The sequence below is a fragment of the Propithecus coquereli genome, unplaced genomic scaffold (genome assembly GCF_000956105.1).
Source record: "Propithecus coquereli isolate 6110/MARCELLA unplaced genomic scaffold, Pcoq_1.0 Scaffold376, whole genome shotgun sequence".
Lineage (NCBI taxonomy): Eukaryota > Metazoa > Chordata > Mammalia > Primates > Indriidae > Propithecus > Propithecus coquereli.
In genome coordinates, this window is record NW_012149463.1 from 315,126 (window position 1) to 342,536 (window position 27,411).

General features: G+C 34.9%; 1 protein-coding gene across 4 annotated transcripts in view; it reads right to left on the reverse strand.

The window, feature by feature from the left end:
• The window catches only part of RAPGEF2 (Rap guanine nucleotide exchange factor (GEF) 2), a 295,150-nt gene that overhangs the window by 22,978 nt on the left and 244,761 nt on the right, over positions 1-27,411 (reverse strand). For 2 of the 4 annotated variants that reach the window (XM_012651915.1, XM_012651916.1), the window contains exons 1-10: positions 26,977-27,102; positions 17,373-17,550; positions 10,909-11,045; positions 10,111-10,269; positions 3,819-3,971; positions 3,134-3,298; positions 2,069-2,176; positions 1,761-1,964; positions 1,551-1,659; positions 851-1,097 (exon numbers count right to left, since the gene is read on the reverse strand). In XM_012651915.1, the coding sequence (XP_012507369.1) occupies positions 851-1,097; positions 1,551-1,659; positions 1,761-1,964; positions 2,069-2,176; positions 3,134-3,298; positions 3,819-3,971; positions 10,111-10,269; positions 10,909-11,045; positions 17,373-17,526 (1,436 nt within the window). In that variant the 5' untranslated portion in view covers positions 17,527-17,550; positions 26,977-27,102. Of the gene's footprint in view, positions 1-850; positions 1,098-1,550; positions 1,660-1,760; positions 1,965-2,068; positions 2,177-3,133; positions 3,299-3,818; positions 3,972-10,110; positions 10,270-10,908; positions 11,046-17,372; positions 17,551-26,976; positions 27,105-27,411 lie in introns of those variants that run through there. The other 2 variants (XM_012651917.1, XM_012651918.1) reach the window with 2 other exon arrangements.

The window sequence follows — 27,411 nt, forward strand, 5'->3', positions numbered from 1 at the left end:
CAGAAAGAATAAAAGTAGTTCTGTGCTCAGTTGCCAATGTCTTGGCAACAGTTAAATAACCGAAAATGGAAGCGTGAGGGGGAAAAGAGAACGGCAGGGATGAAGAGTGACAACTGGATGAAGCAATGATTTGACTAGTAAAGAGCAGATGCTGATGGTAGAGAAGATACTCAGAAATGATACAGTAGCAAAAACAATTCTAAATCTTCCTGGGAGACAGAGAAAGCAAACACACGCTTTACGCTTTTTATGCAGTCCAAAGGAGGAAGAAAATAGTTGAAATGCGGAAGTGCTAGACTATCTCTAATGAAGATTGGGTGTGGGCAATTAAGTAGCAAAAATGGGATTAAAACTAACTTGATTGTTTAATATTACTTCTCTAAAATAGCTCGGCCATAAAAGCTTAAAACACTTAGTAGGCCGGACGCGGTGGCTCACGCCTGTAATCCTAGCACTCTGGGAGGCCGAGGCGGGCGGATTGTTTGAGCTCAGGAGTTCGAAACCAGCCTGAGCAAGAGCGAGACCCCGTCTCTACTAAAAATACAAAGAAATTAACTGGACAACTAAACATATTTAGAAAAAATTAGCTGGGCATGGTGGCGCATGCCTGTAGTCCCAGCTACCGGGAGGCTGAGGCAGGAGGATCGCTTGAGTGCAGGAGTTTGAGGTTGCTGTGAGCTAGGCTGACGCCACGGCACTCTAGCCCGGGCAACACAGTGAGACTTCGTCTCAAAAAAAAAAAAAAAAAAACCAAAACACTTAGTAGACTCACGCAAATATTAATTACATCACTACCGTTGTATACCATTTTAACACAATAAAATAATGTACAGAAAATTTACACACTCACTTATATGGTTTCTGTGGCAGGATACTGATCCGAGTCTTGTCGAGTATCTTTTTTAGCTTGTTCCTTCCTCCAACGGTGTTGGCTTTACTTTTCTTATTCACTTTTTCAAGTCCTATGACCTGCTCCACATCTACAGCAAGATCTGGAATGGAGTAGCGGCTGGCCTTTTTGATGTCACCAATTTTAGGAAGGTGAGGGGCACCATTTCTTTTCTCTTCTGACAATCTTGTTAGAAGTTCCTTAAATACTAAAATAAATAGAAATACCACAAAGTGCTAATTATAAGAAATCTAAAGAACTCCAAAGCAATGGTGGACTTAGAAATGTATGAGAAGCACAGACTTCAGCTATCAAAATTGCAATCCTGTAGAAAAACACTACTGCAGTAAATGAATGACACCAAGAAACGCTTTGTACATTGCTCTATCAGAATAAGTTTAAAAAATAGTATATTCTTTAATCTATAGGTACTTTAGTATTTATCAATAAAAGATTTCATTTATCAATAAAAACATATTAAAAATAACTTTTATTGTCTTCAAGTCACGTTTTGACTTGGATCTAATCTATGCAATTTACTATAAATAGTTTGCTCTTGTGTTCGAAATATTACTTATAAAAATGACTTTTTTCATTCAATAACTAAATGTAAAAAAAAAAGACCAAGAGGAGAAAAATGAAAGTAGATATTAATACTTACCAAATAAATTGGTTTTCACAGTGATAGATAAATGTGTGTTATTTCTAAGAATCTCCATGGCTTTTGACAGCTGAATATTTTCAAAGTTTTGACCATTTACTTCTAGTATCTAAAAATGAAATTATAAAATTAATGTCAGTAAACACAATGAACTGAAGGAAAAAAAGACACCAAAATTCACCCTTAAAGCTGGATTTAGAAATAGTGTACCTGATCTCCACGTTTCAAGCCTGCTTCCGTTGCTTTGCTACCTGAATCTACACTGTCAACGAAGATTCCAAATCCCTTCTCAGAGCCGCCTAGTAAGATAAAAGGCAGAGGAGATTCTCGGGATGGTTTTGTTAATGTCATCAATCTCCTTTTTGCTTTAGCTGCACATGCAATATTCAACAGCCTTAGATGTCCACCCATTTTCTGTAAGAGTTCAGAAAGAGTGGTGTCAATTCAAAGACAGGCTGAATAAATGAAATTAAAGCTCACTTTTTGTAAAAAAAAAAAAAACAAAAAACAAATATTACCTCTCTTTCCAGATTATTTTCAAATTCTTCTAAAAATCGAGTCATTGCAGGATCTCCTTCAAAGTCATTGAAGTGATTATTCACCCACAATAATACTACCCGTGTAACCTGAAAAACCAATTTTCAATAAATATTCTTCTTCATAGTGGTGAAAATGTGATAAAAATAATTTCAAAAAAGGTATCTAACTTTCAAACAATTTACCTAATACTACTGAAAATAACAATAAAACCTTCAACAAGCATTTTGTTTATGTAAAAATAAGACCTGTGAAAATATATATTTATACTTTGAATGTAGACTATGTTGCTTTGCCATGAAGGGTTTTGAATCTGTGAAAGTATTTAACTTACATCTTGCTTTACTTTTAAAACACATTTGAAACAGATCAAAATAAAAGCAAAGGTATAATAAAACCAAACCAGGTTAATATAAAAGAAGACAGAAACTAAAAAATAAAGGAAGAAGAACAAACTAGACAAAAAGAATGAATAGTATTAATAAGCCTAAAAAGATCTGTAAGGGAATAGGTTGTAAAAGAAAGGAGATAAGACTATGTAGTTTATCATCCAATCTGGCCTTGATAGAGCTCTCCAGAGCTGCTAAAGATGGTCTCCAGTCTCCTTAAAATTATATTACTGGAGCCTACAGGCAGGCAGCATTGACTGTCATGAAATGCTGCTTTGGTGCCAATTTAAAAATTGTAACTTTTATCTGGTGTACACTGACTGTACCAAACTAGAGAATGCAGATTCCTATGGAATCCAGATATTTGGTTATGTTTTAACATATTCCCAATACAATTACAGTTTAAGCATTTGGTGGCCAATTTGGTATTTGGCCTTGGCACTTAAAGAAAAAAAGACATTTCTAGGGCTGAACTCAGAAATGTATAAGAACTAATATTTGTATCACCTTATCTTATTTTGTTTTTTTTGCTTAAAAAGCACATTCTTGTATTAAATTAATCTGAATAACTGGTGGAACAAAAATATACATTAAAAGTATCTTCAGGTTTACATTTTAATATTTCATATTTAAGAGCCAAAATAATATAGTTCCAACCTTATCCCTGAGGCTCGGGTCATTAAACCACTCCAATAACTTTTTGCCCACTTCCATTGGGCTAGAAAGAAAAGTCCTATAGGTCAGCAGAAAGTCTTCTATGAATGTTGGATCTACTACTGAATGTTCTTCCACCAAATGCATCGTTAACCTCTCTGAGGTGCCCTGTAACAAATCAAAGGTTAAATCACTACCCTGAATATATAACACTTATATGGTATCTTGATTTCAAACCTTCAACATAAAATGAACTAGGTAGCAGCACAGATAATAATTAATAAAACTATTCATCAGGAAATACAAAGTTTTTTTTATAACTGATAACGTTTAACAGATACTATGCTTAAAAAATGAAAATAAATCAGCAGGTCAGGAGTTTGAGACCAGCCTGGGTGACACAGCAAGCCCTTGTCTCCACAAAAAAAAATTTAAAAAATTAGCGGGGCGTGGTGGCACATGCCTGTGGTCATAGCTATTCAGGAGAGACTGCTTAAAGCCAGGAGTTTGAGGTTGCAGTGAGCTATGATCCTGCCATGCACTCTAGCCCAGGCAACAGAGCAAGACCCCGTCTCAACATATAAATAAATAAAATAAAACAAAAAATGACAAAAATCCTAAATTGCCACAAGTGATACTACCAAAAAAATTCCTTTCCATGGGAAGTAGGGATGGTTCTTTGTCTCACCTTGATGACAATGTGTCCCTTTCTTGTTCCAGTTCGATCAAGTTCTCGGTGTTCTTTCACCATAACTATCTCTCCTTCCTCTTCAACTTTTTGCATGTTCTTTTCTACTTGGTTGAGAATACGGCAATAATCTTGCTGGGCTATGCAGACGAACTGGAATAAAACATAAGTCACATGTTAATGATAAAGTGCTTGCAAAAGACCCAGCAGTACTAATAATTCAGTGTTTTAATTATTTAAAACTGACATTTTTCCCTGTCTTTCTCATACTTTCTAAATTAATACACTAATGAACTTTAATCAGACTTCTCTACTTTTAATGCATTTCTTCCTTGGTCAAGAAAAGTTTCACTTTTAGAATATTTATGTGTATTTTATATTCAAAATCCCAACAACTGTAAAACTCAGAAGACAAAATTAGAAGAGCCCTTTTTCATGCTCCTGTCAGTTAAAAACACTGGGGAGGGGGTGGGGGAGAGGAACCCTAGGAAGACAGACACGAAAACTTAATTATCATTTAGTGAATTTTAAAAATTTAAAGATTTAAAAAGCAACAACTTTAAATAAGAATGGTATTTAGGCCTGGCACGGTGGCTCACGCCTGTGATCCTAGCACTCTGGGAGGCCAAGGCGGATGGATCGCTCGAGGTCAGGAGTTCTAGACCAGCCTGAGCAAGAGCGAGACCCCATCTCTACTAATAATAGAAAGAAATTATCTGGACAACTAAAAATATAGATATAGAAAAAATCAGCCGGGCATGGTGGCGCATGCCTGTAGTCCCAGCTACTCGGGAAGCTGAGGCAGGAGGATCGCTTGAGCCCAGGAGTTTGAGGTTGCTGTGAGCTAGGCTGATGCCACGGCACTCTAGCCCAGGCAACAGAGTGAGACTCTGTCTCAAAAAAAAAAAAAAAAAAAAAGAATGGTTTTTAATAAAAAATATATTCAAAGATACCTAATGGAGTGGATACATAAATTTGCTAGCTATATTGATGAGACACCATTTTAGAAAGTGTATTCAAGGAAGATTATAAAATAAGCCACATATTTGTTATAGCTTCAAATCATTAAGGGTAATCATTGCTCTTAAAGAAAAAGTTAACAATATGCATATCAATTAATCACTCTTTCACGACCCCAAATATAAAAAATTCAGAGCTCAGGACAAACCATTCAAATAATTACACTTCTTAGTAGTTTTAAAGAAAATTAAGAATGAATTATAGAAACCACTTATTACTCAAATTAACCAGAGGCCAGTGAGGAGATAAGAACAGACACTTAGACAAATAAAAATTATTTTCCTTAAATTTTGAATAATTTATTCTGATTTAACAAATCATTTGGAAATGGAAATAATTATAGCATTTCTTTTTCTCCTTTAATATGAAGATGAAAAATAAGGAGGTAGTTAAATTAGACTGCATATAAGATAAAATATGATGCAACAACCCCAAATTATACAGAATTCTGGCTTTAATGCTATTAAACTTTTTTAAATGATACAATACTAAATATTATAATAACAGTCATAATGACAAGATCATTATCATAATCACATTATATTATGGTACGCATGCAGGAACTTTCTCAATTTGTTCTCCTAGTCATGCCATGAGGAAAGTACTATTATCCCTGCTGTACAGATGAGGAAACAGCCTCCTAATCACATGCTGGCTAATTTTTTAAAAAAATTATACATGCAAACACAAAATTTTGGAGGGAAATATAATAAAATGTTAATATTATTTCTGAGCAATGCAAATTATGAGCAACTTTCCTTTCATTTAACGTACTTTTCTATATTTTCCATACTTTCTGCATAATCAATAGTTTTTTTAAGAAGTAGAATAGCAGGTCATAAGAGAAACAGCATATTGCAATATCAAGTTTCTCCCACTGAGCCAGCTGACATAGTCTCACTAATTTTTCTATTAAGCATTTAGAATCAAAAAGTTTAAAATTCAAAAAGGCTTTTTTGTACAAGTTATTATGCATAGTTTAAATTTTTAAAAATACCTTTTTAAAAAACCCATTTCCGTAACACTGACCACAGGCGTGTATGTTTTGAAAAATATTACCCTTAGTTTCTTAACTTAAAATTATCTTTATTTCTATTTATAGAGCAGTGAAATTGTTCCCCAAATACATACAGGAGATTTAGAAAGGTTTTATCGCCAAATAATTTTAGGTGTTCTTTCTTACACTCAGTTTTAGAGAACTTAATTAAATCATAATTTCTCATTTATCCTCTAAAAAAGAAATATATCCCAGAGTTCAAATGAATAAGTAGATAGACAGATGGAAAAAAATGCTTTTTAAAGAGAAATATACTAAAATTAATCTTCTTGACTAAAGATTTTAAAGAAATTAGAATAAATTTGATTTGAAATTTTTAGTGTCTAGACAGACATTTTGGCATCTCTTCTGTAGCAAACTGAAATACCATCCAAAAAGCAAAAAAAAAATCCCAAACTGAATTTCTAATACGGCCATACAGAACTGGTATCTAAAAAGAAATAAATTTTAGTTGAAAATATTTATCTTTTTAAAATAGCAACTTATTTTTACTTTAAGAAATCTGTAGATCTAACATGAAATTCACAGGTAAAATTTAATTTTAACTAGTATGATGAAGTCCGTTGAAAATCTGTGAATTGTTTTAGTGATATTTTAGACTTTCAGACAATTATAAACACATGAAAGTACTGTGTCATCTTAGCACCCTGAGATGAAATAAAAATTCAGACAAGATTTCATTTATAAAAGGTCAATGGCAGTTTATGCCACAAGATTATTTTCCTTTGGGCACATGACATAATAATTTATACTTAGGTAGAAAAATTAAGACAATGAATGAAATAAAATTAAACTTTAATCAACATATGATATAGTCAACTTTCAATTTATTCATAGCAAACTGCCTTCTCACCCAACACTACTTTTTAAATCCAAAATGTCATTAGTTCCCACGATACCAGGAAAAGTTGAATCTGACACAGATTTACCTTAAGAGGTTAGATCTGTTTAAACCGGCACTTTGTAGTTTGTAAGGGAAGTTCGTACCTAATTGTTCACATAGGTTTCCAAGTGCTCATTCCCCACTGAAGGGTGGAGGGCAGGGCTAAGCAATGCCTGGGTGTCACTGGCAGGCCTAAGACACAGGCAGTGGAGAAGGAAAAAAGGGAGAAGAATAAAGGGAGTAGGAGGGTGGAAGAGGAAGAAAGGGAAAAAGGGACACAGGAGAAGGGAAAAAGAAAAGAAAGAGGTCTATATGGGGAATGGAAAACCATTACCAAGCACTTGGTATAGAGGATGTCTATACCAAGCTCTGACCTTTGTCCTTCACACCAAACAGGGGAATAAGAATAAACACTAAAGAGAGAGAACTGAAGAGGAGAATGCAAAGGGACCCAGAACAAAACACAAGTTTGAGCATATCATGGGATCCAAAGAAATGGAAATAAATGTTAAATTTAGTCTATTCACCTTTGTGTTCTTAGGCTTAACATGAGCTCAACCATATATCACATTACCTAATATTCATTTTGGAACCCACTGGAATATAAGATAATGAGGGCCAATCCTCATTAGGCAAAGTTGCTTTTTCTTGGTAAAGATATCTTACTTTTGTTAATTTTATTCAATAGCTGTTGATTGCCTACAACGTGGGCAACAGAATGATAGAAATTTACGGAGTCTATTTTATGGAGGAAGAAAAATATGGTTCTGTTTCCTTTACTTCCCCTAATTACAAGTACCACAATTAAAGAGGATAAGCAGCTAGCACTTGTAATTTCTGACAGATACACGACATTTTAACAGAAATGCCCCAAAATGCTATCCCAAACAAGCACTTACATTAAAATGCCCCACATGTACTCACCATCAAATTGGTATTAACTGATCAACACGTATGTGCACATATAAGAATAACATCTATTGGATGTTGGGCGGGGGGGGGGGAGGAGGGGATGGGTATATGCATACACAAAGAGTGCAATGCGCACCACCCGAAGGATGGACATATTTGAAACTCGGACTTGGGGGGGGAGGGCAAGGGCAACATACGTAACCTAAACATCTGTACCCCCATAATATGCTGAAATAAAAAAAAAAATGCCCAAATTCGTTCTCCATCGCTGTAAAGGGATCCCTCAGGGATAAAATGTCAGGCCTGAGCAGAGGGTGGGTGGAAGTAAGGACTGAAATCCCTGATTTAACATGTCCCTTTTACAGTGGCTGGAGTGGAATAGAGAGGAGACAGAGATTTTCTCTAACAGGTACCTTGTCCTTGACCTTCTTTATAATTAATTTTATTTTAGGAGCTACAGGCCATATTAAGAGGTATAGGAGTCTATATATCTTTTTTTTAAGTAATTAATTAATTATTTTTGAGGCAGAGTCTCGCTCTGTTTTCCAGGCTAGGGTGCCATGGCAACATCCTAGCTCATGGCAGCCTCAAACTCCTGGGCTCAAGCGATCCCCTCCTGCCTCAGCCTCCTGAGTAGTTGGGACACAGGCGTTCACCACCACGCCCGGCTAATTTTTTCTGTTTGTAGTAGAGAGGGGGTCTCTCTCTTGCTCAAGCTGGTCTGGAACTCCTGACCTCAAGCGATTCTCCCACCTTGGCTTCCCAGAGTGCTAGGATTACAGGTGTGAGCCTCGCCCCGCCTAGGAGTCTACATATCTTAATCAGAGTTTTCTTTTGAATTGAACTCACCCTTGCTGACTATCTGTGTTTCCTACCAATCCCTCATTCTGTAAACAGACTAGACCTTCTTCCCTAACATCACCCCTACCTCCCCTTCCTTTCCCAGAGCTCCTAGATAGTTAACATTACCTGGTACATTTGACGTGATGTAAGCACTCCGTAATATTCAGATAACGTTTTTATCAATTATTCTGAAACATTCCTATGCCTCATACATCATTTCAGTCCCATAATCATAAAATTTCTAACAAAAAAATTTGACCAACTAAGATGTGTTAATGTAACAGCTAGAATTCTCAAAAACGAAATAACTTTTTACTTGCCCTTTAAGGACAGGGATTCCAACTCAAATGCTATTGTGATCTCAACACAGAAAGGGTTCAGGGAAGAGCCAATAAGGCAGTAGGATGGAAAAACCTTTAACAATTTTCTAACTTGTTTTAACTCTGGTTTTATTATTTTTTGGAGTACCATTCCAGAGTTAAAATATCACATAACCCCTTTTAAATGCACATTCCCAGGACAAATAAAGACAAGGATTTATCTACCATTTTGTTTTCCTGTATATATCAAATAATTGAGAGTTGACTATATAGAGAATGCTTTTCTGGCATTATATCTTTAAAACATTGAATTTCTAGCTTTTTTTTTGCTTGCTGAAGGAATTATCTGGCAAAATTATTTTGATTCTGTAGGTAAGATTATTTTATGTATAGCAATGGTCATTTTTCTTTTGGTAAGTAAATGCCAACAATGAATATTTAAATGAGTGACACCATTTTATAGTGATCTGACACTATAAAAATTCGATTATGTTCTTTTAGAATAAACCACATACAGATGTCTTTCAAACTACAGACTAATACAATGAGCACTTAACATTAATTACTATAAGTTAAATTTTTGATTATTTACCTTAAAACATTTTATCTTTCAAAGACAAAATATTTTTAGAAGACATAAATTATAAACATTTAATAACAAAAGTATCTTAAATTCCTCAGTAATACAGAGGCTACCAGTTAAATCAATCTAATTAAATTTCACATTTGGTCTTAATATTTTCTCTAGTCTATTATTAAATCCTTTTAAATAATGAATATTAATATAATATCAACATTATTTTGTTATCAAATATTTTTTATTAGCAATTATTTGACTAGTAAGTTTTTCTACTGACTCATACTATGATTAATTTCCATGACTTCTAAAATCAATTCTTTATAGGTATTTAAGTAAAAACATTGGATAACTGTACCATATCATCTTTATTAATGTATTTATTTCTTTCCACAATGTGCATTTACTTCCATACTTTTGATGGATATTATTAATGGCAATTTTTAAATACTATATTTGTAGAACACTTTTTTAACAAAACAGAACACATAGTTCTGTGGAGTTCAAATGCCATAAATGAAAATTAATTTTTAATTTCCTGGGGCACAATAAGACCAAAAGCAATAGTTCTACATTAAAATCTTACCTACATATTTACATAGGCATAAAAATCTTATCACAACTGCATATAAGTGTTCTTTTTGAAGAATAAAATATGCATTTTTAATGATATTTTATACCTGGCAGTCATCCACCTTTGTTCTCATTACTCCTTTCATGTATTCTTTGTCCATGGTAGGAGAGACACCAAAACTATTTCCCATACATAATATTTCTGCTTTTCCGTCTGGGTAAGTCACTTCCACAGAACCATTGAGAATCACTGACCAGGAGTCCAGCTAATCAAAAATAAAAAAGGAAAAAAAAGCATAAAATATAACATCATGATCATAAGCTGTAAGTGCTAGAATGATCCCGAAAAATGATTTAGTAGCACATCTTCCATTTTTTAAGATGGAACAAACATCAAGTGAAATAAACTGTTTAACGAGTTTACAAAACAAAGAATAAAACACAACCACATATCTACATATTTTCATATGCCTAGCACAGAGTATGTATCATTGTGCCCTTTTAATTTGGCTTTGGATATTCTTCTCTAAAATGACACAAAACAAAAAATTTCCTCTGTGCCCTGAAGCACATGTAAACAAGATAACATTGATAACTAATTGCCTCAATAAGAACATCATTTTGTCTGACAAAATGCATTGTATTTATGAACATTTAAGCTGCGAAAACTGAAAAGTTAATATCGAAAAATTTCTATCAGTATCAGTATGTATTATAATAAATACTGCAAATAATGAAAAATAAAATTAATGGATTTGGAATTCTGCGACATAAGCGTATCATAGTTCTTGGTTTACTCAAACTTGTTGAGTTTTTAAAAGAAAAAAAAAGAAATGGGTTGTCCAACTGCTGTAGTGAGAGATCCTCAAAAAGAAACTTTTTAAGTGCTAGAAGTATTTACTAACCTCTTCACCATCATTCAACACTATGGTTCCTGCTCTTTCCACCACGGCAAACACCATCACAGCACAGAGTTCCCGTCTCACCGACATCGTCATATTGGCAAAAGCAGGCAACTGGTGCATAAATTCCAAGAGTTGCTCTGAAAAGCAAGAGATACTTTTAGTCAAACCATAACTTTTATTAAAAACAAGTATTCAAAAAGAAAATCGTTCTTTTAGCCCTACAATTTTGCCTATTGCGAAATATACTGAAGTATCATCAGGACGAGTTGAATTTCTTGCAGGTATATATACAAAGAATTCTGTCACCATGGAGATGACAGTTGATTCAGAGGCAACTAACTGTCAGTTTACATCATCATTCAAATTCTAACTGCACCGAAGAAAGTACTAAACCTCAAATGAGAAATTTCAGTTGAAAATGAGCTGTGATCTTATTAAGAGCAAAAATGAAATGGAGCTCTGAGAATATTCCCATAAGTCAGTAGGACCATTCCAGTGTCTCTTGGGCAGGTGAATGCCTAAAACATCACAAGTAACTACCTTTAATTCAAAAGTATTCTAAGGGATATTTTCCATGAATAAGAAAAATTCACAAAAATTAATCGATTAAAAAATTCTACTAGCACTGTAGAATGACTATGGTTAACAATTATATATTACGCAGTTTCACTCGGCTCATGCCTATAATACTAGCAACTCTTGGAGGCTATGGCAGGAGGATCGCTTGAGATCAGGAGTTGGAGACCAGCCTGAGCAAGAGTGAGATCTATCTCTACTAAAAATAGAAAAATTAGCTGGGCGTGGTGGCGCACGCCTGTAGTCCCAGCTACTTGGGAGGCTGAGGCAGAAGGATTGCTTGAACCCAGGAGTTAGAGGTTTCAGTGAGCTATGATGACACCACTGCACTCCAGCTTGGGTAAAAGAGCAAGACCCTGTCTCAAAAAAAAGAAAGAAAAAGAGGTTGCTGTGAGCTAGGCTGACGCCACAGCACTTTAGCCTGGGCAACAAAGCGAGACTCTGTCTCAAAAAAAAAAAAAAAAAAAAAAATACTATAAACGTGTGTGTGTGTGTATAGTTTCAAATAGCTAGGAGGATACCAAGTGTTCCCAACACAAAGAAATAATGTTTGAGATGATGGATTACCCTGATCTGATCATTTTACATTATATGTATCAAAACATCACTATCTACCCCATAAATATATACAATTATTGTCAATTAAAAAATTAAAAATTAAAATTTATAACATGATATGATAAATGTAAATGAAATCTAATATACCATTTCTTATCCCACAGTTTGGCAAAAAAAAAAAAAAAAAAAGTTTGATCATTTTTCCTATTGGCGATGCTGTGGAGAGACAAACCGCTTACACTTTGGTATGGATGGTTCCAGCTACTGACAAGAGGGAAGACTTCACAGTCTCTTCAAGTTGTGTCTGCTCCATTACTAATAGTCCTGTGTTTCCCCATTATTAGGTAGTTTTACCAATTGCCTACTAAATTCTTTCCTTACTCCTCACCATGGCTATATGAAGTGCATGTGTTCTTTTTCATTTTGTAGGGAGGAAACTGAGGCTCAGAGTCATAGAGTCAAGATGGGGCAGTGACATGACTCAGGACCCTTTGCCTCCAAAGCTCATATTGAAGAGCACAAGGTGTATGTCAGACATTTGAACCACTTACTAGTTATATTACTTTGGGCAAGTTGATTAGTTGCCTTAAGGCATGGTTTTCACATTTGCAAAAAAATAATATAATATCTACCTTTCTGGGTAGCTGTGAGAATCAAATGCAATAAAAATGACGAAGTCCTTGGCACAAAGTAAATAATAAATTAGAACTACTGTCATTATTATTATAGTCAGGATATCATTATTCAACCTTTCAGCTAAATAAAAATTCTACTGCATTTTTCCTGTCTCCACATAATCAAACTGGCCCTATGTATCTGTTAAGATCTAATGACAAATTTTATGTTATTGGATATAGTTTGCTAATTGCTAAAACAAAGTACAACAGAAGGATATATTCTGTGAAAACATTACTAGAAGGACAGATCAGGTGGTTTTCTCTGGTTCAGCTAGGTAACACCATGTTCTGATTAGACTATGTCATCCCTCTTGTAAAAGACTTTTCATTACACAGAGCGGCTCTGGTAATAAGGAGAATAACAATGGTAAGTGGTACCCAAAGAGTCTAACAGGACAATGTTCTTCAATCTGACCCAGATTTATGTGTCAGGAAATCAATTTACTTTTGCAACTAACATTTTTTAAAAAGAAGATAAAATATCAAGGCCCATCACTTATAGAAAGAGTAAGTTCTATTTAGTGACACTTATTTCTGGAATGAGTAGGCGTGCCTGTGCCATTCCATAAAATATATTTATTCCTTGGTACAGCAGTTGAAGCAATTCTGAATACTATTGCAAGAGAGGACCCACACCTATCACATAGGTGAGGCAGGAATTATTGTTTTACAAATGTGCTGATTTGAATCATTAAGGCAAATGAAGAAGTCATGGTCCTCTAACTAGCACATCACAGTTCTGCTGTGTCCAGCCTCAGTTTTCTTCAGTCACAATCCCTCACCCCTTACCATAAGGTATTACAGTATTACCTACAGACCACAGGTTACTTTGGACAAGCAAAAATTCATGGGTTTAAGAAAAATGTGAGACCTGAAATTATCAGATATATTTTGAATTTGGCTAGGCGCCGTGGCTCACACCTGCAATCCTAGCACTTTGGGAGGCCACGGTGTGAGGACTGCTTGAAGCCAGGAGTTCAAGATCAGCCTGATCTAGACTGGGACCCCATCTCTACAAAAAAATAGAAAAATTAGCCAGGTGTGGTGGTGTGTGCCTGTAGTTCCAGCTACTAGAGAGGCTGAGGCAGGAGGACCGCTTGAGCCCAGGAGTTGGAGGTTGCAGTGAGCTATGATGACACCACTACACTCCAGCCTGAGTGAAAGAGCAAGACCCTGTCTCAAAAAAAAAAGAAGAAAAAAAAAAAAGTATTTTGAATTTAATGTGTGTTTAGACAATAAGAGAAGTCAAATGGAAGCCAAAAGATTACACATATGATTGAAGAAGATAAAGTGGGCAAAAATTATAAAATATCTTCACAAATATTTGCTATGATGATTTTAAAGTGTCTTGTATAGACACGTTTCTTGCTTTTTGGCAGATTCCTACTGTATTAGTGGGTCATGAAATCAATTTGTGATATAGGAGTAGTGACCAGCATTAAAAAAATACAACAGGATAGAAAATATCTGTGTATCACATATTGTAGGGATAAAGGAGACAGAAAAGATCTAATAATAGTTGGTATACATGATTCTCTAGGCTCAGTTGAAAAACCAAAAATATACAGATGCTTAACCAGATGGCATCTAAGAGTTTTTAAGATTCTTAAGGATTCAATAATGGTATCATTGGTTTTGTGATAACTTCTACACTATATTATACTAGAGGACTGGAGCAATTTTAAAAACAAAGAACTTTTCTATCACCAATCTTTAAAAAAAATTTATAAAAAAGAAGCATGCGTCTATAGGAGGCTCAAAACAAACCCTGATAATGCCACAGGTTACAGGTTACAATGCTACAGAGTTAGAGGGATTGGAGTAGCCAAGAATTTAGAGCTTGGGATGGGTACTAGCACAGTTCCTAGGACACACAGAATGCAGTAACCATGGATGGGAGAAGCAAGTCTACTTTCTTTTATATTTCTTAGAACAATCCCACTAGAAATATACACTCTTCTATTAGAATCATACACTATTATGACCTATTCTGTTTTGTTAGGAAAAGGACATCTGTTTATGAAAAATATTAATCTTTAAAAAAAAAAGGTTTCCCTAGTCAATGTGACCCAAAGAAAACACAAATAATCAACTCGCCAACACCAAAAGCTAAAGCCAATTCAGAAAATTACCATACTTTGGGTGTGCTTGACTCAATTTTATACGAGCAATGCTTAATATTAAGATTGAAAAAAAATCTCGGGTTGTTTAAAAGAGAGCAAGATAGCTCCCTAATGTGTCAAGTGCTCAAAGAAAAAGATAAAATTCACACAGTCCACTTGCTCAAGACTTCTTGGGTGTGGCTCTGGGTAAAAATAAATAAATAAATAAAATTCACAAACATTCAATAATTAACTAAAAAGTTATGAGTTCTAGAGCAAAAATGAATATAATGAAGTCCCTCCCTTTAGAGTATTGAGAATGTATACCTAAGAATCTATGGGAACCCAAAGGGAAATTTTTTTCTTCCTGTAGCTGGTAAAAATATGATAAAATATTAGCAATTGCATTTAATCCAACTTAAACGCTCATGCACACACACCCCATCTCTCCCTTTCTGGCGGGGATAGAGGAAGGTGGGTGGGCAGAGAAGCATCTAGAGCAAGCATTAATCTTACAGATGTTTGTAGTTCATATAAAAGGTATCTGTTTTAACCAAACGCTGAAGATGAGTTAGATTTAACAAGAGTACCAGCTAAAGAGTTCTCAAAGTTGGTTTTATTTTGAGGGAGACAGAATAAAAGGTCTTTCAAGATCTCACATAGACCAAACAACACCCTTTAGGCCCTCTCTTTAATGTTAGTGATTTATTACTTTAAATAAATGTATATTTGATAGCAGCAAGCATCGGAATAGTCACTGCTTGAAAGTATACTGGTATTCAAATAGATGTTATTTATTGTAGAGATTATACTGACAGGCACATTTTTTAAAGTCAGCTTTGTACTTATTTGTAGGAATTAGCGCAGTTCCTGCTTTCTAGAACTTTTGGGAGAGACGTTCTTCTCAGATATCAGTGGAAAGTCTTAAATCTCCAGGAATGACATACATGCTACACATATTTTAATATAAAGTAATCAGCATTTTCTTCTACAACTACTTTAAAATGAAGAGATACAAAAGCAAGATTCTATGTAATTTTAAAAAACCCTATGAGCAAGGATTCTAGGTTGAAATGGTAAATTGAACACACAATTTAATTTTTTCTTTAAAACTGCAATTAAGGGATTAAAAAAAAGAAGCTGGTGAGGACACAGAACAAGAAAGTAAACCTAATTTTTAGACAATTAAAATCAGAAGAACATGTGATATCAGACCCAAGAGAGCAAACAAGGAGGGGGAGAGTGAAACTCAGTTTTGGACACTCTAAGTCAGATGAACGCGTGGTATCAGATACAGGGAATGCAACCCTAAGTGTTCGGGGGGTAAAACTGAGAACCATTCCACTCAGGCAGTATCTCTGCTTCCATCACCCTGGCCCCCACTTTAATCTTTAATCTTCTTCATTGCACTCACCACCAGCAATGTATTTTACTTGTTCACTTGCTAATCATGTGTCTCCCAAACAGATTATTAATAGAGCAAGGACCTCGGCTGCCTTGTTCACCACTGAGCTGCCAGGACCTAGAAGAATGCCCAGTACATTGAAGATGCTCAACCACGGTTGCTGAATGAATAATTACCATCACATGATATTCACATATATATAGTGAGTAATTCCTACAATGATTAAATTTTAAGTATCTAATCCAACCAAGGTTTTGGTTTTTGATCTTTAATTTCCTAGCCTATGTATATAGCCTAAATAAAGTTTTTCCTCATACATGTTTGTCTCACTCAAACATATTCTACAAGCCACTCACACACTCCTACCATCCTATACCTAATCCCAACAGACTCAATTCACTGAATTTCTCTTCAAATTCATATTGGCCCAAAGAGTTGGGGGAGTGGTAGAATAGATAACTGGGCTCGGGCATGCGTGGGTCATGGATTCTGGACCATGGTGGGGAAATGACTCTCAACAGAAGTAGTCCTCACTCCAAGGATACAAGGGAAGAAGCCTGAGTCTGGGAGGCGTACTCAAACACAAAACCATTATTATGAAATCAACTCCTGCTGTGATGGAAAAGTGGATATAAAGCCACTTGAATTTTTAATCTCAGGGTGCACACCCCCCACAGCTAACCTGACATTTTGCTGCCTTCTTCCACCCAGTCTCATCTTTATACGGAACCAGTGTAGAAGCAAATTCATCTACGTGACAACTTTAGCCACCACTTGACTAATGTTTACATACAGAAAACATGACCTTGATAGGAATAGTGCTCACGAGAAAAATTAACACAGGTAATATTGCTTGGAAGACTGCTTTTAACTTTTTTTTTTGGTCACAAACTAAGAAAGGGGTTATGTGGAAGGGATTTCCTGGGACGTTTCATTCGCAATATTATTTGTAGGCTCTTGAAGGTACTGACTGAAGAAAATTGACTTTTTCCATTTTTTGTTCAATAAATACTACTGTTTATGCTAAGGAATTTAATAAATCAATGACTTTTTAAAGCCTACCAGTCTTGGGCTCTATTGTAACAGATAATTTTACCTCTAAATGTTTTTAATTACTCCTAGATTCATTTTCTCATGCAAACTTACCAATATCATCATCTGTCCGGTCGATTGGGTCCTTCTCCAGGCAGTCTCTCACGATGTCCCTACTCATCAGAGGATCTGACGCCCTCTCAATATCTTCTTCGTCGTCATCGTCCTCGGAATCCACTGCCGTTTCTGGCAACCCACTCAGGTCCATATCACCAGCCTCACTTTCTGTGGCCTTAAAACAGATAAGAAAAATTAAAAACTATTTTAAGTAAATCAGTCTTTGGGGCCCCAAAGAGATAAGAATAAGTCTAGATCAAAATAATTTTTTTGTTGTATTTATTTTTCTATAACTGAGATGTATTCAACATCCCATAACTATTTATATACCAGACATTATATATAAGAATAACCTCAATGAAATATGAATGATTTTATCTCCTATTAAATTTTTGGCCAGAATTAATGATTTTATCTCAGTAATTGTGATTTTTACCTGAGCTGTCATATCATTTGAAACATAGTAGAATAAAAAAGAAAAAGATAGTATTTGGAGTCACACATTTCAAGATGGTCTCTTCTGTTGGGCTAGCATAGAATACTTATCCTTTTTAGTTCAATCTGTAGCCTTTTGTGATTATCATCTCAGTAATACGTATATATGCATCATATTGGTCTTATTGGACATTACATACATAGAACTCACTAACTACTTAAGCATAGTAAGAATGAATTCAATTAAATGTTAACTACATCAATCTTAAATATTACAAATGTGTTTTCCAGATGAAATATTAAAATCTTGAGAACAGCTTATTTTAAAATTGTTAATTTTGTAGAAAACATAATTCACCAACTTCAAATAAATGATAGCTCACATGACTTTCAATAATAAACACCTTATTTTTAAGAACAGGTAAATAAAGACTCTTAAAAGATAAAAATATAAAATATTGAACCTGATAATAATATGCTAACACTGAATATTTACAATGAGGCAGACACTGCTTTAAGTGCTATGTATGTATAAACTCATTTAATCCTATAAAGAGGCATTATTAACTTTTATTATTCTCTGAACACTTAAAGAGAAATTATTTTTCTAAGGTCATGCTGCTGACAAATTGTGGAATCAGGACTAGAACCCAGAAGTTCCAGCTACAGACTCTTAACCACTACCTAATGTGGCTCCTTATAATAGACACATACAAATGTCGCTTGTATAAGGGATCTATACTCTCCCTATAATTTGTCAATATCTAAAGAACAAATTGAGCTATTTTCTTATCAATAAAGTTTCACCTTTGTAAAGTCCTGGTTTATATCATAAAACATAAGATTCAATCCTACATTTCGAAGCAATGCAAGCATGCATTAATATTTTCTCAAGTTTAACAATGAGTTTTGATCACATTTTCAGTTCTTTAGATACAATTTCCCAAACTATAACACATACGGTATAAGCCAAACTTAAGGAGAAAATAATTGAAGACAGAAGACGTAATGTCTACAAAAGCTACAATGGCCTCAATACTGCTGACTGTTATGAGCAGATGTGCTCCAGGTGGGAGAGCAATAAGCCATCAGGGCCCATGCAGAAAGAACTGTGACACACTCAGAAGAAACAGTCCACCAGAAAGGCAAGCCCCTTAATTGCTGGGAGATAATTTTTCCAACCCCGATGTGCTTACTCATGCCCACCAAGATCAAAAGCTGTAAAAGTCATTCTAGCAATTGTTAGTTCTTCTGTGTCAAATGCAATGTTGGAACGTGTTGGCCCAATCTGTCATCTTTGAGCATGTAAAGAGTGGTTTTGCCTGCATATCCAAACCCAAGAATACAAGCTTTCCAGATTTCTTGGCAAGCACACTGCTGAAGCCTTTGTAGATCCATTCAGAGATGAAAGACTGTTAATGCTTACCACGGCCCATGAGGCTCCTATGGTGGCTTGGGCCCTCCCTCAGAGCACACAGGCCAGCAACACCCGGACTGCTAGTTTCTTTCTTTCTTTTTTTTTGGTTTGATACAGAGTCTCACTCTGTTGCCCCAGCTAATTGCAACATCAAACTCCTGGTCTCAAGCAATCCTCCTGCCTCAGCCTCCTGAGTAGCTGGGACTACAGGCGCACACCACCACACCAGCTAATTTTTTCTATTTTTAGTAGAAACAGAATCTCGTTCTTGCTCAGGCTGGTCTCAAACTCCTGCGCTCAAGCAGTTCTCCCTCCTCGGCCTCCCAGAGTGCTAGGATTACAGGTGTCAGCCACTGCGCGCAGCCGCTAGTTTCTTTCACACGGTGAAATGTTAAACATTTTCTCTTCTACAATGTATTTAACACCTACACATTATTCCATTATAGTTATGAACCAGAATTTATTTATCAATCTACCACTGGTATTTTACTTATTTTCAGTATTCTATGATCATGAATCATACTTTTTGCATGCTTTTCCTATTATTTCCATAGAATACTATCTTGAATTGTCATTGCTGGGTCATGGGGTACTGCCACGTCATTTGAAATCTTGGCAGCAGGTTCCACACTGTAATGCTCCTTAGTCACAAACAGGACCACCCTGCCATGTAAAGAGGGTCCTATATAAGCTCCCTACTAACACTTAAGCCAGGTATTATTCACAACTTTTAACCTACTTTATCCCCAGAAAGACTGATTTTATGGACTTTCCAAATCATACTCATTTTTTAGTAGTTGAACCCTTCCTCTGGTTTCTTCAATAAGAAAGTTAATTAGTTAAAAAAATTAATATTAAAAAAAGAAGAAACACATTTCCTAATTTAAATTCAAAATTCATTGAATTATCTCTAGCCTCTAGGAGACTGACTGGATGTGATATAGTATGCCAGGGTTGTGACTAGAGAAATTAGGTCAAAATTGTTATCACCACACCTTACTTCTGGAGAAAGGTGACAATTTGCTAATGCTTGCTATTATTACACTTATACCCCACCTTTCTCTTAACATTGAAGATTATTCATTACCAATCACCTTATGTTTTCAAATATACTATGAGCCCTCTATATACACATTCCTTATTATTAGCAGAGTGAAGAAAGGGTACTTCACTGAAGATATAAATCTTAAAAATCTGCATTTTAAATAATTTAATATAATTAAAGGATTTTCTTTAATTTTAAAACTTCTAATATGTGCTTAAAGATGAAAATATATTTTATAACACCCCAAAGAAATCATCATTTAAATGAATTATATTTAAGTCTTAAATAAAAGAAAGAGACTTTTAAATGTCAATTGGATTCATCTCTCCAAAACAGAACCTTCCACTCTATTTGTGTAAATGATCATAGCTGTTAGCTATCTCTATGGGTATTCCATTCTTTAAGAAACAAACTATTCATAAAATAACATTCACTAAACCAATAATTTAGAGGATTATTTTTATTTATAATAAATGTCCATTTTGTTTTAAAATACTACAGAATTCCCTAAATCAGACATTTCAAAAAACTTGATAAACAACTTTTCAAGAATCCACTAATTTCATAATACCACTGTTTCATGAACAACAAGACATTTAGAGACTGAGTTAAAAGTTTAATGAACACAAACTGGGATTTTAGAGAAGAGTATTATACTAAACTTAAGAAGAATGCCTGGAACACAGTATTTACTGAATTTATAGTTGCTGAAGGAACAAACTCAGGTTTGTGGCTCCAAATCTCACCTCTACCATTCATTATGAGGTTTTAGCAAAGTCACTTAACCTCCATGAGTCCAAGTTTTATCTGTAAACTGGCGACACAGCTTCTCACCATTCCTAGGACTGCTTTTGGATCAAACAAGGGAAACGAAAGCCAGTTACAAGCTAAGATCAAAAGTTCCTTCCTCAAGGTGTTACATTTTTCATCTTAGTATTACACTTGTACACCTTCTACCCATACCAGCAGTGAGCCTGGCACAAATTTATATTTGCAGAATTTGATTAAAAACAGAACAACACAAAATTCTATTAAACACCTTACCTCCTTACATATTTGTAAAAAACCTCTCAGACTATTGCACCCATTAAATTCTAGTCAAATGATTCTCATACAGTAATTATAGTGATCCTATACTGAAAGACTACTAAATATTTAGCACTAAATTTGATGCTTTTAATACATAATAATCAATCTTCATATCAATTTATTACCCCTATTTTACAGATGAGAAAACACTCAAGGAAATTAGATAATTTGTTCAATGTAAACAAAACAAAACCTAGTAACTGTGCCAGGACTCAAAATGAGGTCTGACCAACACGAAAAATACTAAATACTTTGCATTATGCCCAGCTTTCTCAATAGACAGTCTTTATAAAGAAAAGAGTTAAAATACAATACAGTGATAATAACTGTGCTAAGTTATAAAAGTTACAATTTATACATATTTGCACATAAATGTAATTGAAACACTTGCTTTCTAGCTTCCTTGAACCCAACACTACTGATTTATGCTTATCTTTGTTCTTTAGATACAATTTCCCAAACTATAACACATACTTTATATTTAAAAGTTTATGATTATATTTGTCTCAGCGACAAGAAGAAAGGCTTCCATATTCCAGTTAGGCAGATAACTCCTGTCCTAAATTAATTTACCCTATACATGTACAGCCTAACATAAATTTAGTTGCCCAGTAATATTTAAATAGTAAAATAATAATATTATTAAAAATAATAATATTCTCCAATGCTGAAATATCTATGATTTAAATAAAAAGGGACTAAATATATTCTTTCAAAGTGAATATATTTCTTAAAACCAGTTTATTTTGCCTTTTTTAAAGGATGTCAAAAAAATGAACAAACTGAAAAAATTTTAAATGCCATAAAGCTCTAGTGAAAGGTTAATTTAACTTAATTAAAAATAAAATACTGCATATTTTATTAAGCACTTTCAAATCATTTGCAAAAAAGTTTTGTTTACTAAATATCTCACACATACAGCCATTTTAAGAGGATTGCTTAAGAAGTATCTTTTTCCCCCCGCAAGACTAGGTCTTGCTCTGTCAGCCAGGCTGGAGTGCAGTGATGTGATCATAGCTCACTGTAATCTTGAACTCCTGGGCTCAAATGATCCTCCCATCTTAGTCTGGAAGTAGCTGGGACTGGAGGCATGCATTACAATGCCCAGTTAATTTTTAAATTTTTCGTAGAGATGGGGGGGTCTCCCTAGGTTGCCCAGGCTGGTCTCGAACTACTGGCCTCATGCTGTCCTCCTGCCTCAGCCTCCTAAAGTGCTGGGATTACAGGCATGAGCCACCATGTCCAGCCTTTAATAAACTATCCTTGATGTAAATAAAATGTATAGAATTTCAAACATATATATTTAACCCAAATAGCACTTAAATTAGACTCATATAAATTTAGGCTAGAAAGTAATACTGAATGCTAATTTAAGTGAGATAAAAGAGAAGGAACATCACATAAAATCATATATATGTGGAAAGTATAAAAATATATTTAGAAATATAATTTTTGATTAAGTCTAGTTTGTATATAATTTACATTGTTTCTAGTTTTACACCGTATTTTTTACTTCAATATATTCTTTTAAATACACACACACACACACATATACACATACACCTAAAAGAGAGGGACAATTTTTTAAAGCTCTTAATGTAAATTATTAGGTTGCTTTCCTAAATTTATAATCCTACATGGAATGTATAAAAATGTCTATAAATATTTAAGAAAATCTATACTAATTTGATAGGTAAAATAGTTCCATATTTAAATCTTCATATTGTCAATTATTAATGTTTTAAATATTTTATATAAGGTAGAGATATTTGCATTTTCTTTTCTGTAAATGACCGACTTCTGTCCTTTGAACATTTTTATACTGTGAGCTGAGTATTTTTCTTATTAATTTGCATAAATCAGTTATATTTTGACTTTAAACCTTCATATCAATTGATCTTTTAATTATTAAATGTTTTGATCATTCATTACAACATTAAGAGTTTGCTAACTCTTTAGTTTATCTGGAACTTATTTTAATTATGATACAAAGTGAGAATATAAAATGACTCCCACACCTTAAAGACCACTTATTGAATAATGCATCACTTTCTTCACTGATTTGTGAGGTTTCCTCTCTTACATGTATTACCCTTACACATGAGTTCCATTTTGCTTGAACCCTGTTTTATTGATCTATATCTATTTTTGTACAACTATTTCCAGCCTGCCTAAGCCATTTGCTCTGACAGGCATCATTTAACCAGGACCTTATCATGGCTGGAAATGGCATTGTCTCATAGCACTAACTTAGGCATTCTGCTTTCTATCACCAACAACCTCCTATTCTTTCAGCTTGCTCCCATCTGCTTCTAAGAAAACCCTTTTTCAACTTAAGGAGGATCTTTAGTCTTCAAGACTCTACTACCTCTGTGTCTAGCATTCACACCTCCCGTCTTAACTTCCTTTCATATTCTGGCTTATATTCCCTAGTCTATTATTTCAATTACATTCATTCAACACATCTTCACTGAATGCCTATGATTTCCTGACACTGTACTAAGGCTCTAGAGAGAAAATGGAGATGAGACAGACAAGTTCCCTGACTTCGTGAAGCTGTTATTCTAGTAGGCAGACAGGCAACATAGAAAGTAATAATCATTTCACTTAGGGTCTAGGAAGGAAATAAAAGGACGAGCCAGGAAAGGAACCAAAATGTAGGCCCTCCTTTACAGAGGATTATTAAGGAAGCACTGACTGAGGAGATAATACTTGAAAATGAAGGCAGAAAAGGATCAAGCTAGGAGAAAATATTCTAGCCAGAAGGCATGCAAAAGCAAAGCTCCGTAGTTAGAAAAAGTTTGACATGTTGCTCCACCTGTCTTTGTATTACACTCATTTAGCAAAACTTCGGTCCTGGATGACGTCAAATCTTTGTGCTAACTGTGGAGAAAATTACTTAACAGGGTAAAGGGAAATAATTTTATACTTGAAGGTACCAACTCAATTGAGTCTCCATTTCTCTGGTCAATTTGCTTTACTACGCTCTCTACAACTATTATTTCAAAACTTATCTCTCCTTAAAACTCTCTATCCACCAACTCTCTCACTCTCAACAAATGAACTCAACTCTTCAGAGAGAAAACAGAAGTTTAAGAAAGGAACTCCCTCAACTCCCAAACTGCCCGCTCCAAACGCACCAGGATGTGTCCCTGTTAAAACAGAGGAGGGTTTCTTCCCCTAATGCTAGTCATTTCTCTTCCCTCTGAAACTTCTCTCCTTCTTCCACTGCAGCAATGTTATTCTGCCCATCTCTCCCTTGTTCACAGCGTTCGATTTCAACCTCTCTGTGCCCATCTGATGAGCATTTACACTCACTTCAACGTGACAGCTTTCAACAAAAAAAGAAAAGATTCTCTAGGTCAGAATTGTACAAAGATTAAATGGGCTGCCATGAGAGACAGTTGCTCATCCCTGGAACTGCTCAAGAATAACTGGATGCTTGATGGATAGGATTCAATGTAAGACTGGGAGTTGGACCAATTAGATGTCAGGCTTCTTCTCACCTTAAGAAGTTCTGATTTAAAGATAACAGAAATGGCCGGGCGTGGTGGCTCACGCCTGTAATCCTAGCACTCTGGGAGGCCCAGGCGGGTGGATCGCTCAAGGTCAGGCGTTCGAGACCAGCCTGAGCAAGAGCGAGACCCCGTCTCTACTAAAAAATAGAAAGAAATGATCTGGACAACTAAAAAAAATGTATATATAGAAAATATTAGCTGGGCATGGTGGCGCATGCCTGTAGTCCCAGCTACTCAGGAGGCTGAGGCAGTAGGATCGCTTGAGCCCAGGAGTCTGAGGTTGCTGTGAGCTAGGCTGACGCCACGGCACTCACTCTAGCCCGGGCAACAAAGCGAGACTGTGTCTCAAAAAAAAATAAATAAATAAATAAAAAATAAAAAAAAAAAGATAAAGATGATAGAAACGGTCTATTGAGAATATTAAATGTTAAGTTTTGCATAGCTAATAGCCAAATCCTTAGACGCAGCTATGGATCTTTCCTTACAACAAATATAAACTTACAGGCTACATGCCTGTAAGTCATCAAGTTTGAAGCAAAGAGCTTTGAAATTCAACTAAATGAATCAAAATGATACACAGGGACCCTCCTTTCTATCTAATACCAAGATAAAGTCAGACTGCAGACTGTAAGCTCCAACTGTGCCAGAGCAATTAGGAACTCTCACCCACTCAGACATTTGGATGATAGCTAGGGACCGACGCACCATCAAGAATTTCCTCATGAATGCATCCAGCTTACTCAAGGCAATAGCACATTCTGCTAAATTTCCCCTCAGAACAGGCCTCAATAAATTATATAAACATATTATTTCACTCTTATTATAAATTTATCTTTTAGAAATTCTATTCAAGTTTGTATATACTTGAAGAAAACAGTAATGACTGCTATAACCTCAACCTGTATTCCCATTAGAGATTGTCAAAATGTGTAATAATCATCTTGAAGTTTAGAGGACAAGGGCTCTTTCGTGATATTTTAGTTAATATAAGCTTAAGCACAGCTTTAATGTATACCATTCATTGTTCCATGTAAAGGAACTCTTAAATAAATGTTTTTAAATCAACTTCCAGAAATAGATGGTATGGGGTAGGGGGGGAGGTAAATTGAGAAAAGTGTGTACCTAATAGACTATCTCTTTAAAAGAAAATTTATTTTCTAAGATCTACTAAATTTAGGACTTAAACAAATATGTCTTATATTTATGGTATTCTAATTATTCACTTACTTTTAGTAATTAAAAAAAATAGAACTTAGCACTGCCTAAATACAACAATGATCCTTCGTAACTATAATGTTCCTTAAAAAAGGTACTTTTTATGGTCACCTCATGTCACAATTCCTAAGGAGCCAAGAACTATACTTTGTGAATATAAAGTTCTTTTGTCTGAAACCATCTAAAATCAAATATTATTAAGAATGTATTTGAAGGCCCCAAAGAGGATTTCTTTTGCATATTTTAGTCACTTTTCCTAAATTTGCATATTTTAAGCTAATAAACTATTCCTTAATAATTAAAATTATTTTGTTTTAAAAACATGTTTGGAATCCTATAGTTCTAGCTTATTTTCCATTCATTGGTACCATAAAATTTTTATTTTAAACACATGACTAAATCTATAGGTAATTTTTTTAAATAGAAGGAATATAATTCAATGATCCAATCTTAATAATCCCTTCCTTTTGTCATACTAAATATGGACTTTAATAAGAAACACTTAGTATGAAAGCCCAACTCTGCAGTCTCCCCCTATGGTTTTTAGTCAAGAAAGAGTCATAAACGTACTACACCTGCAGTCAAATGAATAAAATACTTAAAGTCAAGACAAATGATTCCATGTCAACTCCTCTATTTAAAATTCTGATAACTGGTAATAGCAGAGGCAAGTACAATTAGGCAATAGTTCTACATCCTAAAACAAACACACATATAACATGCTGCCTGTGAGAAGCATAAACATTAATGTTTTATGTACATATATGCATATACGATATATACACAAATATTTAATTTATAGATTCTATTAATATTAACTGAGAACCCTAAAACTCCTTGGAATACAGGAAAATGAAGCAAATGACAAGAAAAACTCCTTACCTGGTAGATATCAGAAAGACTGCTGCTTCCAGAGTCACTAGTGATACTACATCCTGAATGGCTGGAAGAAACGTGGGTCACCTGTGGGTGGAGACTGTCAGTAAGGTGCAGTTTTGTGAAATCTGCAGGAAGCTATGGAAGGAGCAGGAAAAACTAGGATTACAATTTGAATCGAGATCTCCAAGAAGACATTTTAAAATTAAAATATTATATTCTGTTTCATACCACTAAGCCAAAAACGTTATTAGGTAAGAGGCTTCATTTTGCAAATTCACAAATTACTAAATATTATCCTATTTACCAAAAATCACATAATTTTTTTTTTTTGAGACAGACTCTCGCTCTGTTGCCCCAGGTAGAGTGCAGTGACGTCATCACAGCTCACTGCAACCTCAAACTCCTGGGCTCAAGCGATCCTCCTGCCTCAGCCTCCTG